The sequence below is a fragment of the Oenanthe melanoleuca genome, chromosome 8 (assembly GCF_029582105.1).
Source record: "Oenanthe melanoleuca isolate GR-GAL-2019-014 chromosome 8, OMel1.0, whole genome shotgun sequence".
In the NCBI taxonomy this organism is placed as follows: Eukaryota; Metazoa; Chordata; class Aves; order Passeriformes; family Muscicapidae; genus Oenanthe; species Oenanthe melanoleuca.
In genome coordinates this window covers 28,607,006-28,622,426 of record NC_079342.1, presented here as the reverse complement: position 1 = coordinate 28,622,426, position 15,421 = coordinate 28,607,006, and the positions used below count along the sequence as shown (strand labels likewise).

The window sequence follows — 15,421 nt, the reverse complement described above, 5'->3', positions numbered from 1 at the left end:
CGCAGGGTCCGCCGTGCCCCGGGAACCCCGGCTGCAGGCAGAAGGGGGGTCCCTGCCGCGGTGCTCTCGCCTTCCTTCTTCTCCTCCTCTTCCTCCTCCTCCTCTCACAGGAGCAGAAGGGAGGAGAGCGGTGCCGGGGAAAAGTTGGGGGCAGCGGCTGCGGCGGGGGCGGGGGACTGTGCCCCGGCGCTGCCGCCCGCCGCCCCCCTGAACATCCTATTTCCCCCGCGGCCACTCTTCCCCCACCTCCCAGCCCCCAAACTTCGTTCCCAAGGAGGATGCTGCGCGGCGGAGCCCCCCTGGCCGCGCTGCTGCTGGCGGCGCTCAGCCTGGCCCGCGAGGAGCCCCCGCCGGTCCCGGGGTGCGGGATGAAGGCTCCGAGCCGCCGCGCCGCCCCTCCGCATCACCCGTACGGGCTGTACCCGCAGGGTCCCGCCGCGCACGGGGCGCTCGGAGCCGCATCCTCGCGGGGCCGGAGACCGCGGGGAGCCAGGGGAGGAGAAGAGCCGGAGGGCGAGGCGGACGGCCGGGGCCGGGGGGAGAGGCGGCGGGGCCGGGAGCTGCAGGTGCTGGACCCTCCCCGGGAGCGGCCGCTGCCTGCCCTGTACTTCTCGGGCGGCCGCGAGCAGCTGGCGGCGCGGGCGGAGGCGCTGCCCGCAGTCCCGCGGCAGGAGTTCACCCTGGAGCTGTGGGTGAAGGCGGAGGGCGGACAGAACAACCCGGCCATCATCGCAGGTAAACCCTGGCAGGGAGGGGTGGGGACCCGACACCTCGCGACCCTGCTCAGACATCCGCACGGGGGACTCCCTGACTTCCCCGCTCTGGCAGTCGACACCCCGCGCCCACACCCGCGTTCTCAGCACCGCGGGCGTGGAATATTCCTCCTTCCCTTGAGACCAAACCCTAAACGATCCCCTCCCCTCTGTTTCCACCCACCCCGTCCTCCCAGCCCGCCTCCGTCCCCCCCGCCCCATCCCCAGCTGGTTTTTCCGTCTTCCCTCGCCGGGAGCTGGAAGGTCCCTCTGGGTGATACGCTCCCCCCGATTGCCCTCCGCTCCCCCCCAGCCCACGAGTTCCCCGTGCCTGGGGCTCCCGGCGGGTCCCCGGGGCGGTGGCCGCACGGTGGCAGCCGCGCCGCGCTCAGGGCCCGGCCCCGCTCCGATCCCCGGGCTGCGGCCCCGGGGGCGCTGCGGAACGGCTGCGGGGCACGGGCGGCCCCAGGGGTTTGTTCTACCCATAACTGCCCCCTCGAGAGCTTGCTGAAAGACAGGCAAGGCATGAGGAGTCCCCGTGAGGAGCAGCTGAGGGAGCTGGGGGGGGACTCTGCCTGGAGAAATGAGGCTCGGGGGGACATTATTGCTCTCCACAACTCCTTGGAAGGACAGTATAGTTGTCTGTCTCTTCTCCTGAGTGACAAGTGATGGGACAAGAGTAAATTACCTCAAATTGTGCCAAGAGACGTTCATATTGGATACTAAGAAAAATTTATTCTCTGAAAGAGTTGTCATCCGCTGGAAAAGGCTGCCCAGGGAAGTGGTGGAATCACAATCCCTGGAAGTGTTAAAAAATGTACAGATGTGGTGTTCAGGACATGGTTTATTTGTGGGCTTGGCAGTGCTGGGTTAACTGTTGGACTTGACCTTAAAGGTTTTTGCCCAACCTTAATGATCCTCTGATGGAGAAGCTGAGGAGAAAGAGAAGACTGGCACACAGGCCCAGAGTGGGACAGATGTCACCTCCTGCAGTGGTGCTTCATTCAGCTGTGAAGTGTTCGTGTCTGGGTACAAGCTCGGCAGGGCAGTGCAGGGATGCTAACAAGGGCTGGGAACAGATGGCAGTGACAAGATATTTGAGGTCACCTCAGTGGGGGCTCCTGTGTTTCTGTGCTGCCCCAGCCAAGCTGACTGGGGAATCCCTCTCTCTATCCTAACTCTCCCTTGGCTTGTGATCATTCCACTGAACCTCCCTCTGCTTTGCCTGGTCCCTTTCACTGATTTTTCTCCTCGGTTGTAGGGCAATAACCACACCTGTGCTGTGGAAGAGGTAGGAGGGACAGGCTGGAGTCTCTGGCAGAGGGGGAAATCAGCCATGTACAAGGCTGTACAAGAAAACTACCAAACTTCCTAGCATCCACCTTGCTTCCTCTCAGCATCCTGGATGCCTTCCTGCTGGCAGGAAGCACCTTGGGATGCATGGAGCACCATTCCCAGTCATCACATCAGCAGCACAGCTGTTTGCATTTGGAAGTCTGGCCTGCAGGTGCTGGGTTTTGAGTTTCCCAGCTAGCCAGCAGTTTTTTTTTTATTATTATTTTTTATTCTTTATTTTTTAATTTCCTTCTGGAGGGTGGGAGAGTTGTTAGTGCTGAAAGCACCACCCGTGAGTGCTGGCATTCACTAGAGTAATATCCTCCAGGATTTGAGTCAGCCCCAGGAACCTCTGGCTGTCTGAGTCACTGTTCACTTTCCACTGTCTCCCTGCATTTGGGACCAAAGGGTCTGGGTGTGGGTGGCCAAAGGGGGCCAGCCCTGTGCTGCTGGCATTTTGTGTGAGCAGGTGACAGAAGCAGCTGCCAGCCCTCAGCAGGTGCCGAGTCTGCTCCTGATCTGCTGCTCCTGCTCTGTTGAAAGAAAGGCAACTGAGCATGAGGTCATCCAGAGGTGTAGAGAAGCCAGAGGTGCTCCAAGTGTCCATGTGTGAGGAAAGGCAGGAGGAAAGCAGGGCAGAGCTGAGCTCTCCCAGCATCAGTGCTGGGAAGTAAGGGCAGGCTGAGCCACTCTGATTATGGAAAGCAAGCTGTCCCAGCTGTGAGCTGGTGTGGCTGCTGCTTGAATTGAAGGCTCAGGAGTTGGCATTTTTTTCCCCTAGATGCCACATTTTGCCTCAGGGCCACCCTGGATGGGGTTGTTCATCTTTCTTAGTCACTCCTTCACAGGGGGATTTCTGCTGGGGTATAACCTGCCACAGCCACGTTAGGGAAGGAAACTTCTTCCTTGTCCTTCTCATTTTGGGCAGCAAATGAGAGTCCTTTCATGTGATGCTGTTTCCTTTTCCACCTTTTTTGTCTCACATCTATGCCTGCTCTGCTTCTGGTGAACCCCAAGGAATTTCCCCTTGTGCCAGGCTGAGGTTTGTTTTTACTCAGATTGTAGGTGATTTTGTTGGGTCAGATCCTTCACCAGAGACGATCCCAAACATCTGTTGTGTCTAAATCCAGATGTCCTCCTTGGTTGCCTGAGCTGGTTCCCACTGCTTACCCTAAGGGGTGACCATGACTAGAGGCTTCCAGCCTTTGTCAGACCCTCTGGAGCTTTAGCAGCCAATTTCCCACAGAATCTGAGTCTCAAAGCACGACTGAAAGCTATTCCTTGTGCTGCAAAACTTCTGGCCCCAGTGGGAGAGGCTGCTTGCAGTATATAAAGGGACACACTTGGTCTCTTTGTGGGCTTTTTCTCCATGATCTTCCCTGGCAGGTACCTTCCTTTTCAAATTTCTTTCACTGTTGCCAACAACTCTTGTTTCAACCCCCAGAGCCACAGTGCCCCTAAGGCACAGGTGAACAGCATAAAGCAGGTTAGAGCTCCCCTTTCCTGACTGAGGGATCAGAGGCAGAGTTGTATTTAGAGCTGCTGAGGAGATACCTCACACTTCTACAAACAGCTTTCCCTTCTGGTGGGTTGCCTCAGGACAAAATACCAAGCTCCTTGGCAAACTCTGGGTTCTTGAAACTGTTTCCCTGATGTTTTCTCATGAAAGCCCTTGAGAGATGTCAGGACCTGGTGCTAGACCTTTTTTGTGACACTATTCTGCAGTGGCTGCTGGCTGTGGGACATGCTGCTCTGCCTGCAGAACCTTTGCTGCTGCTGATGTGGAGATGTCATCCCTGGCCACATCTAGGATGCACCAGCGGCTGCTTTACTGATATTTCTCCCATGTTGTAGAGCTGGTCTTGGCCTTACTTACATACCTTTGAGGACTTTGATGAAGTCCTTATACCTGGTTCTGGGCCCACTTAAATTTCTTTTGGCCAGTGTTGAACTCATCAGGCACTGCCAGGCAAGTCTTGGCTCCAGCATGGGTTTGCGATGATAGCTTCCACTCACCCCAGGAGCTGTTCCACCCCTGATGCTGTTTTTCCCATTTTTACCTAGGGTTTTATCAAATATGTGGCACTCAGAATCATTTCAAGGTAAACTACATGAGCTTTCCCAAGAGAGAAGGTATCAAGCATTGTTTCCTCAGTCCCAGAGAGGACCAAAAGATGGCTTTCGAGTCTGCAGGTCTCAGCATATTTCAGCTAGCACCCAGCCCAAAAGTAGTCTCCAACTTTGCCTTCTCATATCTGCAAGGCTCCTTTGCTCACATCCTGCTTTTTGGCTTCTCCCTGTCTCAGCTTCCCCATGTCTTTCTGCTTCCCTTTCACAATCCACAGAAAGCAAGAGCTGGCCAAAGCCCATCCGCCCACGGAGGCTTTGTGCGTGGCTGCCTTTGTAGTGAGCAGCGACAGGGATCCATGCCCAGGGTGGTTACAGCCCTGGGATGGTTTAGAGGCCACCACCCATCTTGTCCTTGGTGATGGATGGAGGGAGGGATGCTGCTTACTAGGGTGACCTTTGCCAGCTGTGTTTTTAAGGGGGAAATGTGGGGTCGTGGTAACCCGGCTTCAGACACACCCCTTGGATAAGAGCCAGGAGATCCTACTCCTCCTGGAGCTCCTTCTGTTCTACACCTCTGTTTCTCTCTCCTGGCCTCTTCGCAATTCTGGCAGCAGGTGGGGTATCCCCAGGGACAGGCAAGACAGTGGCACAGGCAGGAGTGCTTTGTTTTGGACCACAAGGTCCTGATGCCATGAAGATGGGTATGCGATGGGAATGGCACAGTGAGGGGCAGGAGAATCCATGCAGCAGGAAAAACAGAATGGAAAATAAGAAATACCGCAGCATGAATATAGAAAGAGTCTCTGGGCATGGCAGCAGGTTTTTCAGCATTGGGACACTTTTGGGGTGATGAATGGGAGAGCAGGGTGTCCCCAGAAGACACCACTGGTTGCTCAAAGAGTGACTTTAAACTCATTCACCTCAGCCAGTGACCTGCATGAACGTCCTGGCTGTGGTGTTTAAGAGCCCAGAGACACTTACTTCACGCAGCAGATCCCTTTATCCTCACCAGCGTTTAAGTGCCTTATGGTCACTGATTCCCAAGGGCATTCCGTGCCTGTAAGCCTCTGGTTCTTTGCCGTGGGCACTCAGCAGTCTGGGGGGAAGTCAGCACAGCTCCAGGTCTTGCCCAGCATAAAACAGGTTTGCAACATGCTTGGGTGCAGAGGGAGAGGCTATTCCTGGAAATGGATTTATGTTCAGGTGACCTTAGGGGCTGATGAGTGCACTCGCCAGGCTCGAGACAGCTTAGCCCTCTCCAACCCTCTCCCGCCAGCACTGGATGCATGACTGGGAGGGAAACTGGAGCATAAATGAGAGCTGTAAATCTGCCTGGAAGCTGTTGAGGAAGCAGTCCCTGGAGGAGCCTGTATTGCTTTGGGTTGCTGTGCTCTAATTCTTAAAAGCTTTGGCTCACAGATAAAAAGCTTAGTCTCTAATCCCATCCCGCTGGAGCACTCCTACAGAGAGGAACTCAGAAACACCTCGCTCTTCAGCCTCTCCTCCCATCCACGCTCTTCCTCCCCTCTCCATCCTGCCTCTCTGGCTCTGCCATTCTTCCTGGCTACTCCACCTACTCATGGAAATGATTTTGAATGGGGGCTAGGGTGTCATTCCTGATGGATGACACTGCCTGGCCTCTGGGCACCTTCATCTACCTGCTGCCGAGGACCCAGCTTGTGCTGCAGGGAGGAGGGTGATGCTCTCTGGTCCTTAACAGCTCTCCTTTCTCTCCCCGTCCCGTCCCCGACCTGCTGCAGGTGTCTTCAACAACTGCTCGCACTCAGCCAGCGACAAGGGCTGGGCGCTGGGTATCCGTGCCCTGCAGCTCAGCGGCAAGAAGGATGCCCGCTTCTTCTTCTCCCTCCGCACGGATCGGGCAGCCACTGCCACTGAGGTGACCTCCCACCACCGCTACCGCCCTGGGGCATGGACACACCTGGCCGCCAGCTACGATGGGCGGTGGATGGCCCTCTACGTGGATGGGGTGCGGGTCGGCCGCTCCGGCGGGCAGGAGGGACCCCTGCACAGTGCCTTCATGTCCTCCTGCCGCACGCTGCTGCTGGGAGGGGACGCTTGGGGGACCACCCACACCTTCCGGGGACACCTGGCCGGGCTGGCTCTGTGGCACGGTGCCCTGTCCCAATCCCACCTCCAGCGTTCCTTTCTAGAGGAGGTGGCTGAGGAGACGGCAGGGCTGGCTCTGGCTGCTGGCTTTGCCACCCCGGAGGAATGCTGGATGCCTTTTCGGGAGGGTGCCTTCCCCCAGCAGTGGGTGTTGCTGTCCCCACCGGCGCCCATCGTGCGGCCGCTGGGCCCCCCGGCCTGCGGGCAGACTGCCTGCGATAACGTGGAGCTGGTGTCCCACTACAACCAGCACTGGCCGCTGCGGAGCTGGAAGGTGGTGCGGTACCGCGTGGTGAACCTGGCGGAGGATGATGGCGGCCGGCCCACGGTCAGCTGGGAGCAGGTTTGGCGGCAGCACCGGGCTCTGAGCGAAGCTTTCCGGCCCTACAACATCTCCTGGCAGCTCAGCTTGCTGGAGGTGCACAACTCCTCCCTGCGCCGCCGCGCTGTGCTTCTGGGCTGCGAGCCCAGCAAGGTGGGGAACGAGCGCTGCGACCCCGAGTGCGAGCATCCCCTCACGGGATACGATGGCGGCGACTGCCGAAGGCCCGGCCGCTGCTTCTCCTGGAAGCGCCGCGACGGCGTCTGCCACATGGAGTGCAACAACATGCTGGACGACTTCGATGATGGCGACTGCTGCGACCCGCGGGCCACCGACGTGGCCAAGACCTGCTTCGACCCTGACTCGCCCCAGCGGTAGGCGTGGGGCTGGTGGGCGGTGGTGTGTCGAGGGGTGGGATGCACCCTCTCCCCAGCACCTGTTCTGCACCTGGGTCTTGCTTCTGACCGGTGGCTTTCCAGTGTGGAAAGGCAGAGGGGCATTTTCTCGTGGGCTGGGTGTGTTTGCCATCAAAAGAAGTAAATCCTGCAGTGTGACATGGCACCCCTCTGTGAAGCCCTGCCAGCAAGTGTTTTTCCCCCCAGGGGGATTCCCAGTGGAGAGCTGCCCACCACTGGTTACATGCCAGTGGGAATGTGGGTATCCCTGGGGTGGGCAGAGCAGCCCCTGCAAAGGATATTGCTTACCCTGATCCCCTGCATGGCATGTACTTGGGGATTGCTGCCCTTTCCCACCTTCTTTGGATGTGTCTGAAGTCTGATTTCTTAACTTGTGCTCAAAAGGCCTTGAGTTCTTGAGTGGGGAGGAGGCAACCCAGCAGTGCGAGATATGAGGTGCAGAGTTTGGAAAGGTGTGCATAAACCTTCCTGAATCTTGCCCCAGGGGGTGATGCCCACAAGGAGATTCCCTTGTTTGGAAGAGGATGTGTGTCTTTACTGTGCAGGTGCAAATTACCTTGAAAATACACATGGACTAAAACCCATAGAGCGTCAACGTGCTGTGTTTGGGGACCCTTGCTCTCCCTAAGGGTCTTTGGAGTCAGCAATGAGGAGGGGGGCGGGGTGGTGGAGAATGGACAGGAAGACCCATTCACATGATGGGGGGACCTTGGGTTTTTGGGACTATTTCCTTGGTGCAATCGGTGGCTCTGAAGTGCCTACAGCCCTGTTGATGGCTTCCAGCACCCAGGGCTCTGTTAAATCTACTTTCTGGATGAGATGGGGAAGGGAGAAAAAAAGTCATGGCTTTTCCTTTTTTTGTTTTATTTAAAGCCGTTTGTGTCTCAGTGTCAGAGAAAATTAATTCCCTGCTGTTGGCTCCCAGTGACAGGCAGAGGTGCCCACTCGAGCAGGAGCAGTGCAGCACAGATGGCAGCATCTGTCGAGGAAAGCTGCAAGGGAGAGTTTTAGGAACATATCTGTCCTTTGATCTTCTTTTCCTTTTGTTTTTCTTTCCCTGGGCTGTGGGAGCAGATAGGCTGTAGCCATAAATCCCCTTTTCCCAAGTCCCAAGTTCTTCTCTCTGCTCCTTCCCAGGCAGGACACAGAGGAAGGAGGGAAGCAGGTTTCTGTTTGGGCAATGGTGATAGAGAGGAGCAGCACTTTCCCTCCCCCCTTCCTGAGTTTTTCTCACCCATCCTTAAGTTGCCTGAGAAAACACAGGAAGAGGATAGGCAGTCTTTCTTCCAATGCATCCCACTGACACAGAGAGGGATCACATAGTGTCCCTGCCCAAATCACCCTCCACAGATGTTTTCCCACCTTTGGAAGTCTCTTTGGTGACAGCCACCATTGCCACCCTGTGGCCACCTGTCCCCTTGTTTCCCATGCTATGAACCAGCGTGGCAGTGCTTTCCTGGTCATGGAGCAGATGAAAAGCCTGCACAACAACTCTCCCCTTTTGGTCGCCATCAGCACCCAACACCACTTGGCCTTGGCTTTGGCAGGGCAAAGGCTCTGTCCTTGCCGCCTCTATGTGTAGTTAGAGAAATGTTTTCATCCTCAGACAAGAAGGGCTCCACCTTAAATTGAAAAAGGCCAAATTTTTGCTGGTATGAATCAGAGCTTCCATTTGTCAGGATTTTCCCCTTAAAGTTGGGAAACAAAACAAAACAAAACAAAAAAACTCCTTGCTTCTGTGGGAAAGGAATGGGAAAATGGGAACACTAGGGAAATAAATCTTTTGCAATTTTCTTTCCGCAGAACTTATTGGTCTACGCAGAGGACAAGAATGATTGATTGTAGGCTAAACTCAGAAAAATTAAATCCACTGTGCCTGGCATTTGGGAAATGAGGGGACATGGGTTGAATCCTGCTGCTGCTGAGGTCTTCTGAGCTGCTTTTGGCTGGCTTCTTCAGACATCACAGAAAAAAGGAGTCATTGAATGGTTTGGGTGGGAAGGACCTTTAAGTTCATCCAGTTCCACACCTCCTGCCATGGGCAGGGACACCTTTCACTAGACCGGATTGCTCAAAGCCCCGCCCAATCTGGTGCTGCTGGTGGACATCCACCCTCCCTGTGCTCAGCCCTGCTGAGGGTGGTTCCTGGGGAAGAATATAGATGTTTGTGTGAAAACCGCTGGAAAACTAGTTGTGTGTGTTTGGGAAAATCTGAGGTGAACTTGTGCTTGCTGAAAAGCCTGGCCACGTTTGTGGTGTTCCCCAGAACTGGTGGGTGAGCCCCAAGACAGAGAGGCTGGGGACCTCAGCCTGAGAGGTTTTGTTCAGGCAGAGCTTCCGCTGAGTGCTGCTGTGTTTGCTGTAAGGTATTAAACTTAAATGAGCAGGGAAGCTGGCAAACTTACAGAAGGATTTTTAGGGTGGAAGCCAAAATGGGAGAAATAACATGAAATAAAATTTAACAAACTGCAGAAAGGCGGCAAGATAGGAGCCAGGTGCTTTGATGCAAACAACAGCTTTGGGGTTTGTAACTGAAGGAGAGCAAGCTGGCTGCTGCTCACCCAGACCTCTCTGCTTCCTCATACCTGTGCCAGAGCCCAGGAGGCAGCTGTGGCTTTGGGACAACCAGGGGAGAGAGGGAACCCCCCCTGCAGGTGATCTCTGCATCTCCTTTCAGATCAAGATGGAAAGACCAAAAATCTTAGAATCTTTTTTCATAGATTAAATAATCTATTCTACTTCATTTCAAGGCTTTCATAAAGAGTGGTTTGGATGTGAATGTTTCTTACTACGGCCAAAAATAATTGAATTGAGAAAGCCAGAGCAAGATGCTGGGTAATTTCTTGCCGGCATTGTAGACCGATTCAATATATTTTGGTGAAGAGTCTCAACACCATGTCTTGTCCTTCACAACTGTAAACACTCAAGCAAAAGCTTTTTCTGTCTTAACACATTCCTGATTTAAAACTCCCTCTTGGGCTGCATCTTAGAGAGAGGTAAACTAGAGGAATGAGCTGAGGAGCAGCGGTGGCTTCCGTGCTTCTTAGCTGGTGAACATCTCATTATACTTCCAGGGCTACAGCTGGTGCCAGCTTATACCCTCACCCAGGGGAGGGAAGTGAGAATTGGAAAGAAGGATTATTGAAGTTTTTTTTAAAGAGTATGTAGTGACTGAGGGGGAGTGGATTTCAGCTGAAGGAGGTCAGGTTTAGATTGGATATTAGGAGGAAATTCTTCCCTGTGAGTGTGGTGAGGCCCTGGCCCCACCAGGTTGCCCACAGAAGCTGTGGCTGCACCATCACTGGAAGCGTCCAAGGTCAGGCTGGACAGGGCTGGGAGCAGCCTGGGATAGTGGAAGGTATCCCTGCCTTTGGGACACCTTCCAATGCCTTTGGAAGGGTGTTGAAATGAGTTGACCTTTAAGATCTTTTCCAGCCCACACCATGCCAGGGTTCTGTGAAAACTCTGGTGGGAATGGAGCCAACTGTGGCCGAAGCAAAAACTGGGATAAGGGTTGATGCTGTAATGATATCAATGGGCACTGAAACACATTGCTGAGTCCCTCCTGCACCTCCTCTGGTAGCACATGGAACAAGACAAGTCCTGCTGTGCTATGAGCCAGCTGGGCCTCCACCCACAGGTGGAACCTACTAGTGGGACTGTGCGTTTGTGTCTGGAGGAGACTTGAGCAAGAACTCAGGTAGAGAGCTGGGTGTAGACATTCCTGCAAGGCACCTCAACAGAAGACATGGGAAACAAATCATAGACTTCTTGTTCACCCCTGGTCCGCCTTATGAGGAGCAAGGGGGCAGGCAACATCAGGAGAGTTACTGACTATCATCTTTCACCCTGTTTTATCCCAACTTCAAGCATTTTCCAGGAGTTGCTGGGCAGTCCAATGTCAGGTCTGGAGCAAAATTTGCCTTAATTTTCTGCAGGCTCCCATCTTCTTGCAGAGCTTGAGTGCTTCTGTAATTGGTGGTCTTGGAAGGAAAGCAGCAACAGCTCATTAGCAGCAATTAACACTCAGCGAGGGTCCCCCTCAGGCACTTAGTCAATGAGAATCTGGTGTGTGACACAGTTAATGTGAAAAGAAAAACCGGAGGGGAGTCTGGAGAGCAAAGTGGCTAAGGGCAGAGCTGCTGGGCCTTTCATCTTGCTGCTTAAAGTAATAGCAGAAATAACCAAAGTGACAAAAGGAAGTGAAAAATTCCTGGTGTCTCCAGGCTTGGTGGCCTCTGCTGGGATGACCAAAGCTGTGATGTTAAAATGTACCTGATTAACTTGATGGGCTTTAATGCAAGCTTAGGTGGCCTCCCTTGTAAGGGACTGGTGCTTAATTGGCTGAGGCTGCTTGGGAGCCTCCTGCAGTTTGAGCCTTGTCTTCAAAAGCTCATCCAGATTAACCTCACTAAAAGTCTCTGGTGGATAATCACGAGGAAGACGGAATCACTCTGAGCTATCTCTGGGCACCTGAGCAGCCCCTTGTCAGATGTTCAGCTGAATGTGGCTGGACCTGAGAGCATAAAGGGTGTCAAATTTAGAGCAGGTGAGGCAATGAGATACCTTGGGGCCAGAGCTGACCTGCCTAGGCATTAATCCCAATCATATAGTAAAACAGCATTAAAATCAATTAATCCCTTCCCCTTCTTCTTCCCTTGCTACAGAAAATCTTAGTAGGTCTTTCTTACTGTGAAAGAGGACAGGGATATGCAAAGTTACTGCAAAAGTAAATGCCTCACATACGACCTCAGGCTGCTGGTGCTGTTGCAGAGAACAGATTCATCTGGAGATGATAGGTATCTGCCGCTTGTGGTGCTTGGTTGCTTGAAGGTTGGATGGGAGAGGGTATTTTCAGTGATTTTTCACTGCCTATGGAATGGCAGAGACTATGTTGGTCCCATGAGGAGTATATGGCTAGGAAGTTCTCTGTTCAGAACCTGAGCTCTGGCTGCTTTTGAGCTCCCTCTGGCACCTCTTGGAGTCCTGCTGGGGTGTGCCGAAATACTGTCCTGGTGTATCCAAAGAGCCAAGTCTCAAGTGCTGGGCTTGGGACTTTGAAGTGGTGAGGAGGGGAGTGCTTTGGAGACACCAAAAGTGGCAGTGATGGGTTCACTGGCTTCTGAGTTTGCTACTTCTACCCTCTAGTACACCTGCTGGGACTGTGGGGATGCAGTAGTAAACAGAACTTTTTTATAGAGCCTGATGATTTTTTGGTGGATGCTTTTAAGTTTTGTGAGTGCTTGGATTTGAGCTCATTTGAAGACTTCTTATTTCCTTGTAGGAAAGTTCCTTCTCTCTAAGCTTTCTTATGGGTTTACAGTTTTAAAACTTAGCAAAAATAGAAGGGACTATTTTTGTACAGCCCATTATATCAGGTGGGCAGGATATCCCAAGTTGCTTGCTTGTGATGGGATTTGGAGGCTACACCCATGAGAAGGTGCCTCAGCCCACCCAGAGCCCTAGCTTGGGGTGAAGACCCCAGATTTGCCTTTCATCTTCTCAAAGTGTTGGATAGTATGGAGATAATCTCTAATTGGAGAGTATTTGGCATGTTACCACTGCTTAGTTGCAGGAGCCCAGCAGTGGGATTTTGCTCCCAAGGGGGAGGACTTGGGATGGTGAGAGTCTGCATTGCTGTGGCAGAGGAGGTGGTGGTGGGGACTCCAGCATGGAGACTCCCTCTAAGGCACAGGTGGCATACCAGAGTCTGACTCAGCGCATCCAGCAGCTGGAGGGCAGTGGGACTGCAGAAATTACTTCTTTCCAGAGGGAAATAGCTAAGCATGAAGGTGCTGCTGTCCAAGGGCCCGTGTAGGCTCTTGGGAGCACCTTCCAGAGGCAGGTTGTGGCTCCAGGTGAAACTTCCTTCTGGTGGGACCAGAGCTTTGTTGTGTTACCCCATGGGTCTGGAAGAGAAGCACAAGAGAGTGGGTGTAGAGGTGTCTAGCTCCAAGGGATGGTTCCTGGTCCCATCTTGTTGATGTGCACAAAGCTTCTCTGCTCTTTTTTGAGTGCTGAATTAGGAAATAAAATCACAGTAATGTACTTTTTTCTTGCCAAGGTAGACAGCTCAGGGGTTAATGTCCAGCAAGCCTCTGTGGGAGGTTGAGTCCTCCTGTGGGCTTGGAGCTGCCAGGCAGTGGGTTCCTGAAGGAACCTGCTCAGTTCCCCCAGGGGTGGCCACATCTCTGTGGGAGAGGGAGAACATGATCTGCGTGTGAGCGAGGGCACAGGACCCCTGCCCAGTGGCTGTAGGCAGCCTGGGTGCTTTTGGGGAAAACAGCTGTCCCAGATGTGAGCTATTGTTCTCAAAACACCACCAACTTGGGGGCTCACTTGAGGGAGGCCGATTGTGTTGGGATTGCAATTGTGAAGGAACAGCATGTGTCCGATGGCTGGGAGGGGTCAGTCTTTGTTAGGCCTCTCCAGGGCTTCTCCTCATCCTGCTGTACCCATGCCTGTGGGTGGAGGACACCAGCAGAGACCCTGGCCAGGCCCGTGAGACCCCAAGAACTTGGCAGCTGTCTGGAGGGACATCCCATTGGCTGGCACTGATGAGGTCTCTGGGATGATTTAATCTGTGTTAAATTGGCAGCCTGAGCTATGGCCAGGGGAGTCCTTAAGTGAACATACTTCTTTTAGTTTTCCTTGGCCCAGCCACTACTGTTATTTCGGAAATAAACTGCCCTTTTCCAAAGGACAGTGGGGTGAGAGGGAATGAATCCAGCATTACCCAAACCCACTGAGATGGTGTGAAGTAGACGACTTGTTTTGGAGGCTTTAAGAAGGATAAGGATGCTGAATGTTTGTGACTGTCATCTCACAAGGGCTGTGCTAGGGATGAGAGGCAGCCTTGGTTTTTGGTGGTTTGGGGTTTTTTTTTTGTTTGTTTTTTTTTCTTTTAATGTATGATTGTCACACTACAGAATTTCCCCAGTAAATTATCTCATGATCCTTTTTATATCTGTGAGGAAGGCATTTTTAGAATACTGGCTTGTGTACTTTGTGCTCTGGCTGGGACACCCAGTTGCCTGGATCTAAAAATAAGTTGGAGGCTTGGGACTTGGTTTTACCCTAAAAAAAACCCCAAAACCAAACCAACAAATATATATATATGTGTGTGTGCATATAAGAAGCAAATTGGAGATGTTTGGCTTGAGCAGATTCCTTTTCTTCTGTCTCAACCCCTTTCCTGACCAATATCAGGGTTGCAAGTTTTTGCTCTTCAGTGAGAAGTTTAGGGTGAATGTAGCAAAGTTTTGGATCTTTTGGGAAGACATTGCCATCATGGTGAAGAGTGCACAAAGAGGGGCTTATTGATCACAGGGTTGTGTGGTTCCTTTTGAGCAGTTAGCTTAATGCTCTGGGAGCATCATCCTTGCTCAGCAAATTGATCCAGTGCTGTTAGGTCTGTTAAAGCATTCTTATCCTGCCAGTGCCCAGGAATCTAAGCAGAAGTGACAGGCTAGGGACTGGAAGGGTGGCACCTTGTTCTACCACCCTTGTATTGCCTATGCTGCCCTGCTGCTGGATGGGGATGCCCATTGCAGCTGGCTGGGGGCTTGTCTGGCACCAATAGAAATCCCTCCCCAACCTTGCAGTGTCTGTGCTGCCTTTTCTCCTGTCCTGTTTGTCAGGAAGGCTGGATGGAAAACAGAGATTGATTTTTTTTTTTTTGTTTGTTTTTGTTTTTGTTTTTGTTTTTTTTCTTGTCACTTTGGCTGTTTTTGGAGAAGACCTCAAATTCAGGGTTCTTCCTTTTGCATCCATACAGAAACAAGTCTGTGGTCTGGGCCCTCTTTTCCAGCCAAGCCTTCTGTCAGGATGTGATCAAGCTGTCTCCTGATACACATCAGTCCATGTTTCTCTCCAGCCTTGACTGATTGTGGCATGGATCTCCACGCTCCCTCTGCTGAGGCCTGGTGCTGAAGGTGATGTGCATCAGTCCCAGCTTTTTGGCTTTAGGCAGTGTATGGCAGATTCTCACTGCCACATGTGCTGTAGTGTCAACTTTCTCACCCAGTCCACTGCTCTTCCTCTTTCCCAGTAGCTGAGGTCTTCCTGTGGAGCAGGGAGCTGTGAGAGAGGAGGAAGAACTTGGGAAGAGCTGGACACTTGCTTTCCCTTGAACAGCAGTGAGATATGGGTGCCTCACTTCTCTGAGCTCCTGAGAAAACCCTACACAGCAGGGGTTACATCTTTCAAGATTCTTGCAAACACTGCCTATGCTGTGGGCAAAGGTAATCATAAGCCAGGGAAACTGAGGCACAGAAGTCTTGGACATCTTCCCCCAAGTCATGCAGCAATGAGGTGCTGCCTTTAATGCTGGCATCTGGCCCTTCTGCCTCCCAGTTCCTGGGTAGATGTCACGGTGTGACTTGGGTTTGCCAATTTTA

General features: G+C 52.9%; 1 protein-coding gene across 1 annotated transcript in view; it reads left to right on the top strand.

The window, feature by feature from the left end:
- Positions 1–278: 278 nt before the first annotated feature.
- Positions 279–15,421, top strand: part of PAPPA2 (pappalysin 2) — an 88,289-nt gene continuing 73,146 nt past the window's right edge. The window contains exons 1-2 of the mRNA XM_056497683.1: positions 279–735; positions 5,918–6,980. Coding sequence (XP_056353658.1) covers positions 279–735; positions 5,918–6,980 — 1,520 coding nt within the window. The remainder of the gene's footprint in view (positions 736–5,917; positions 6,981–15,421) is intronic.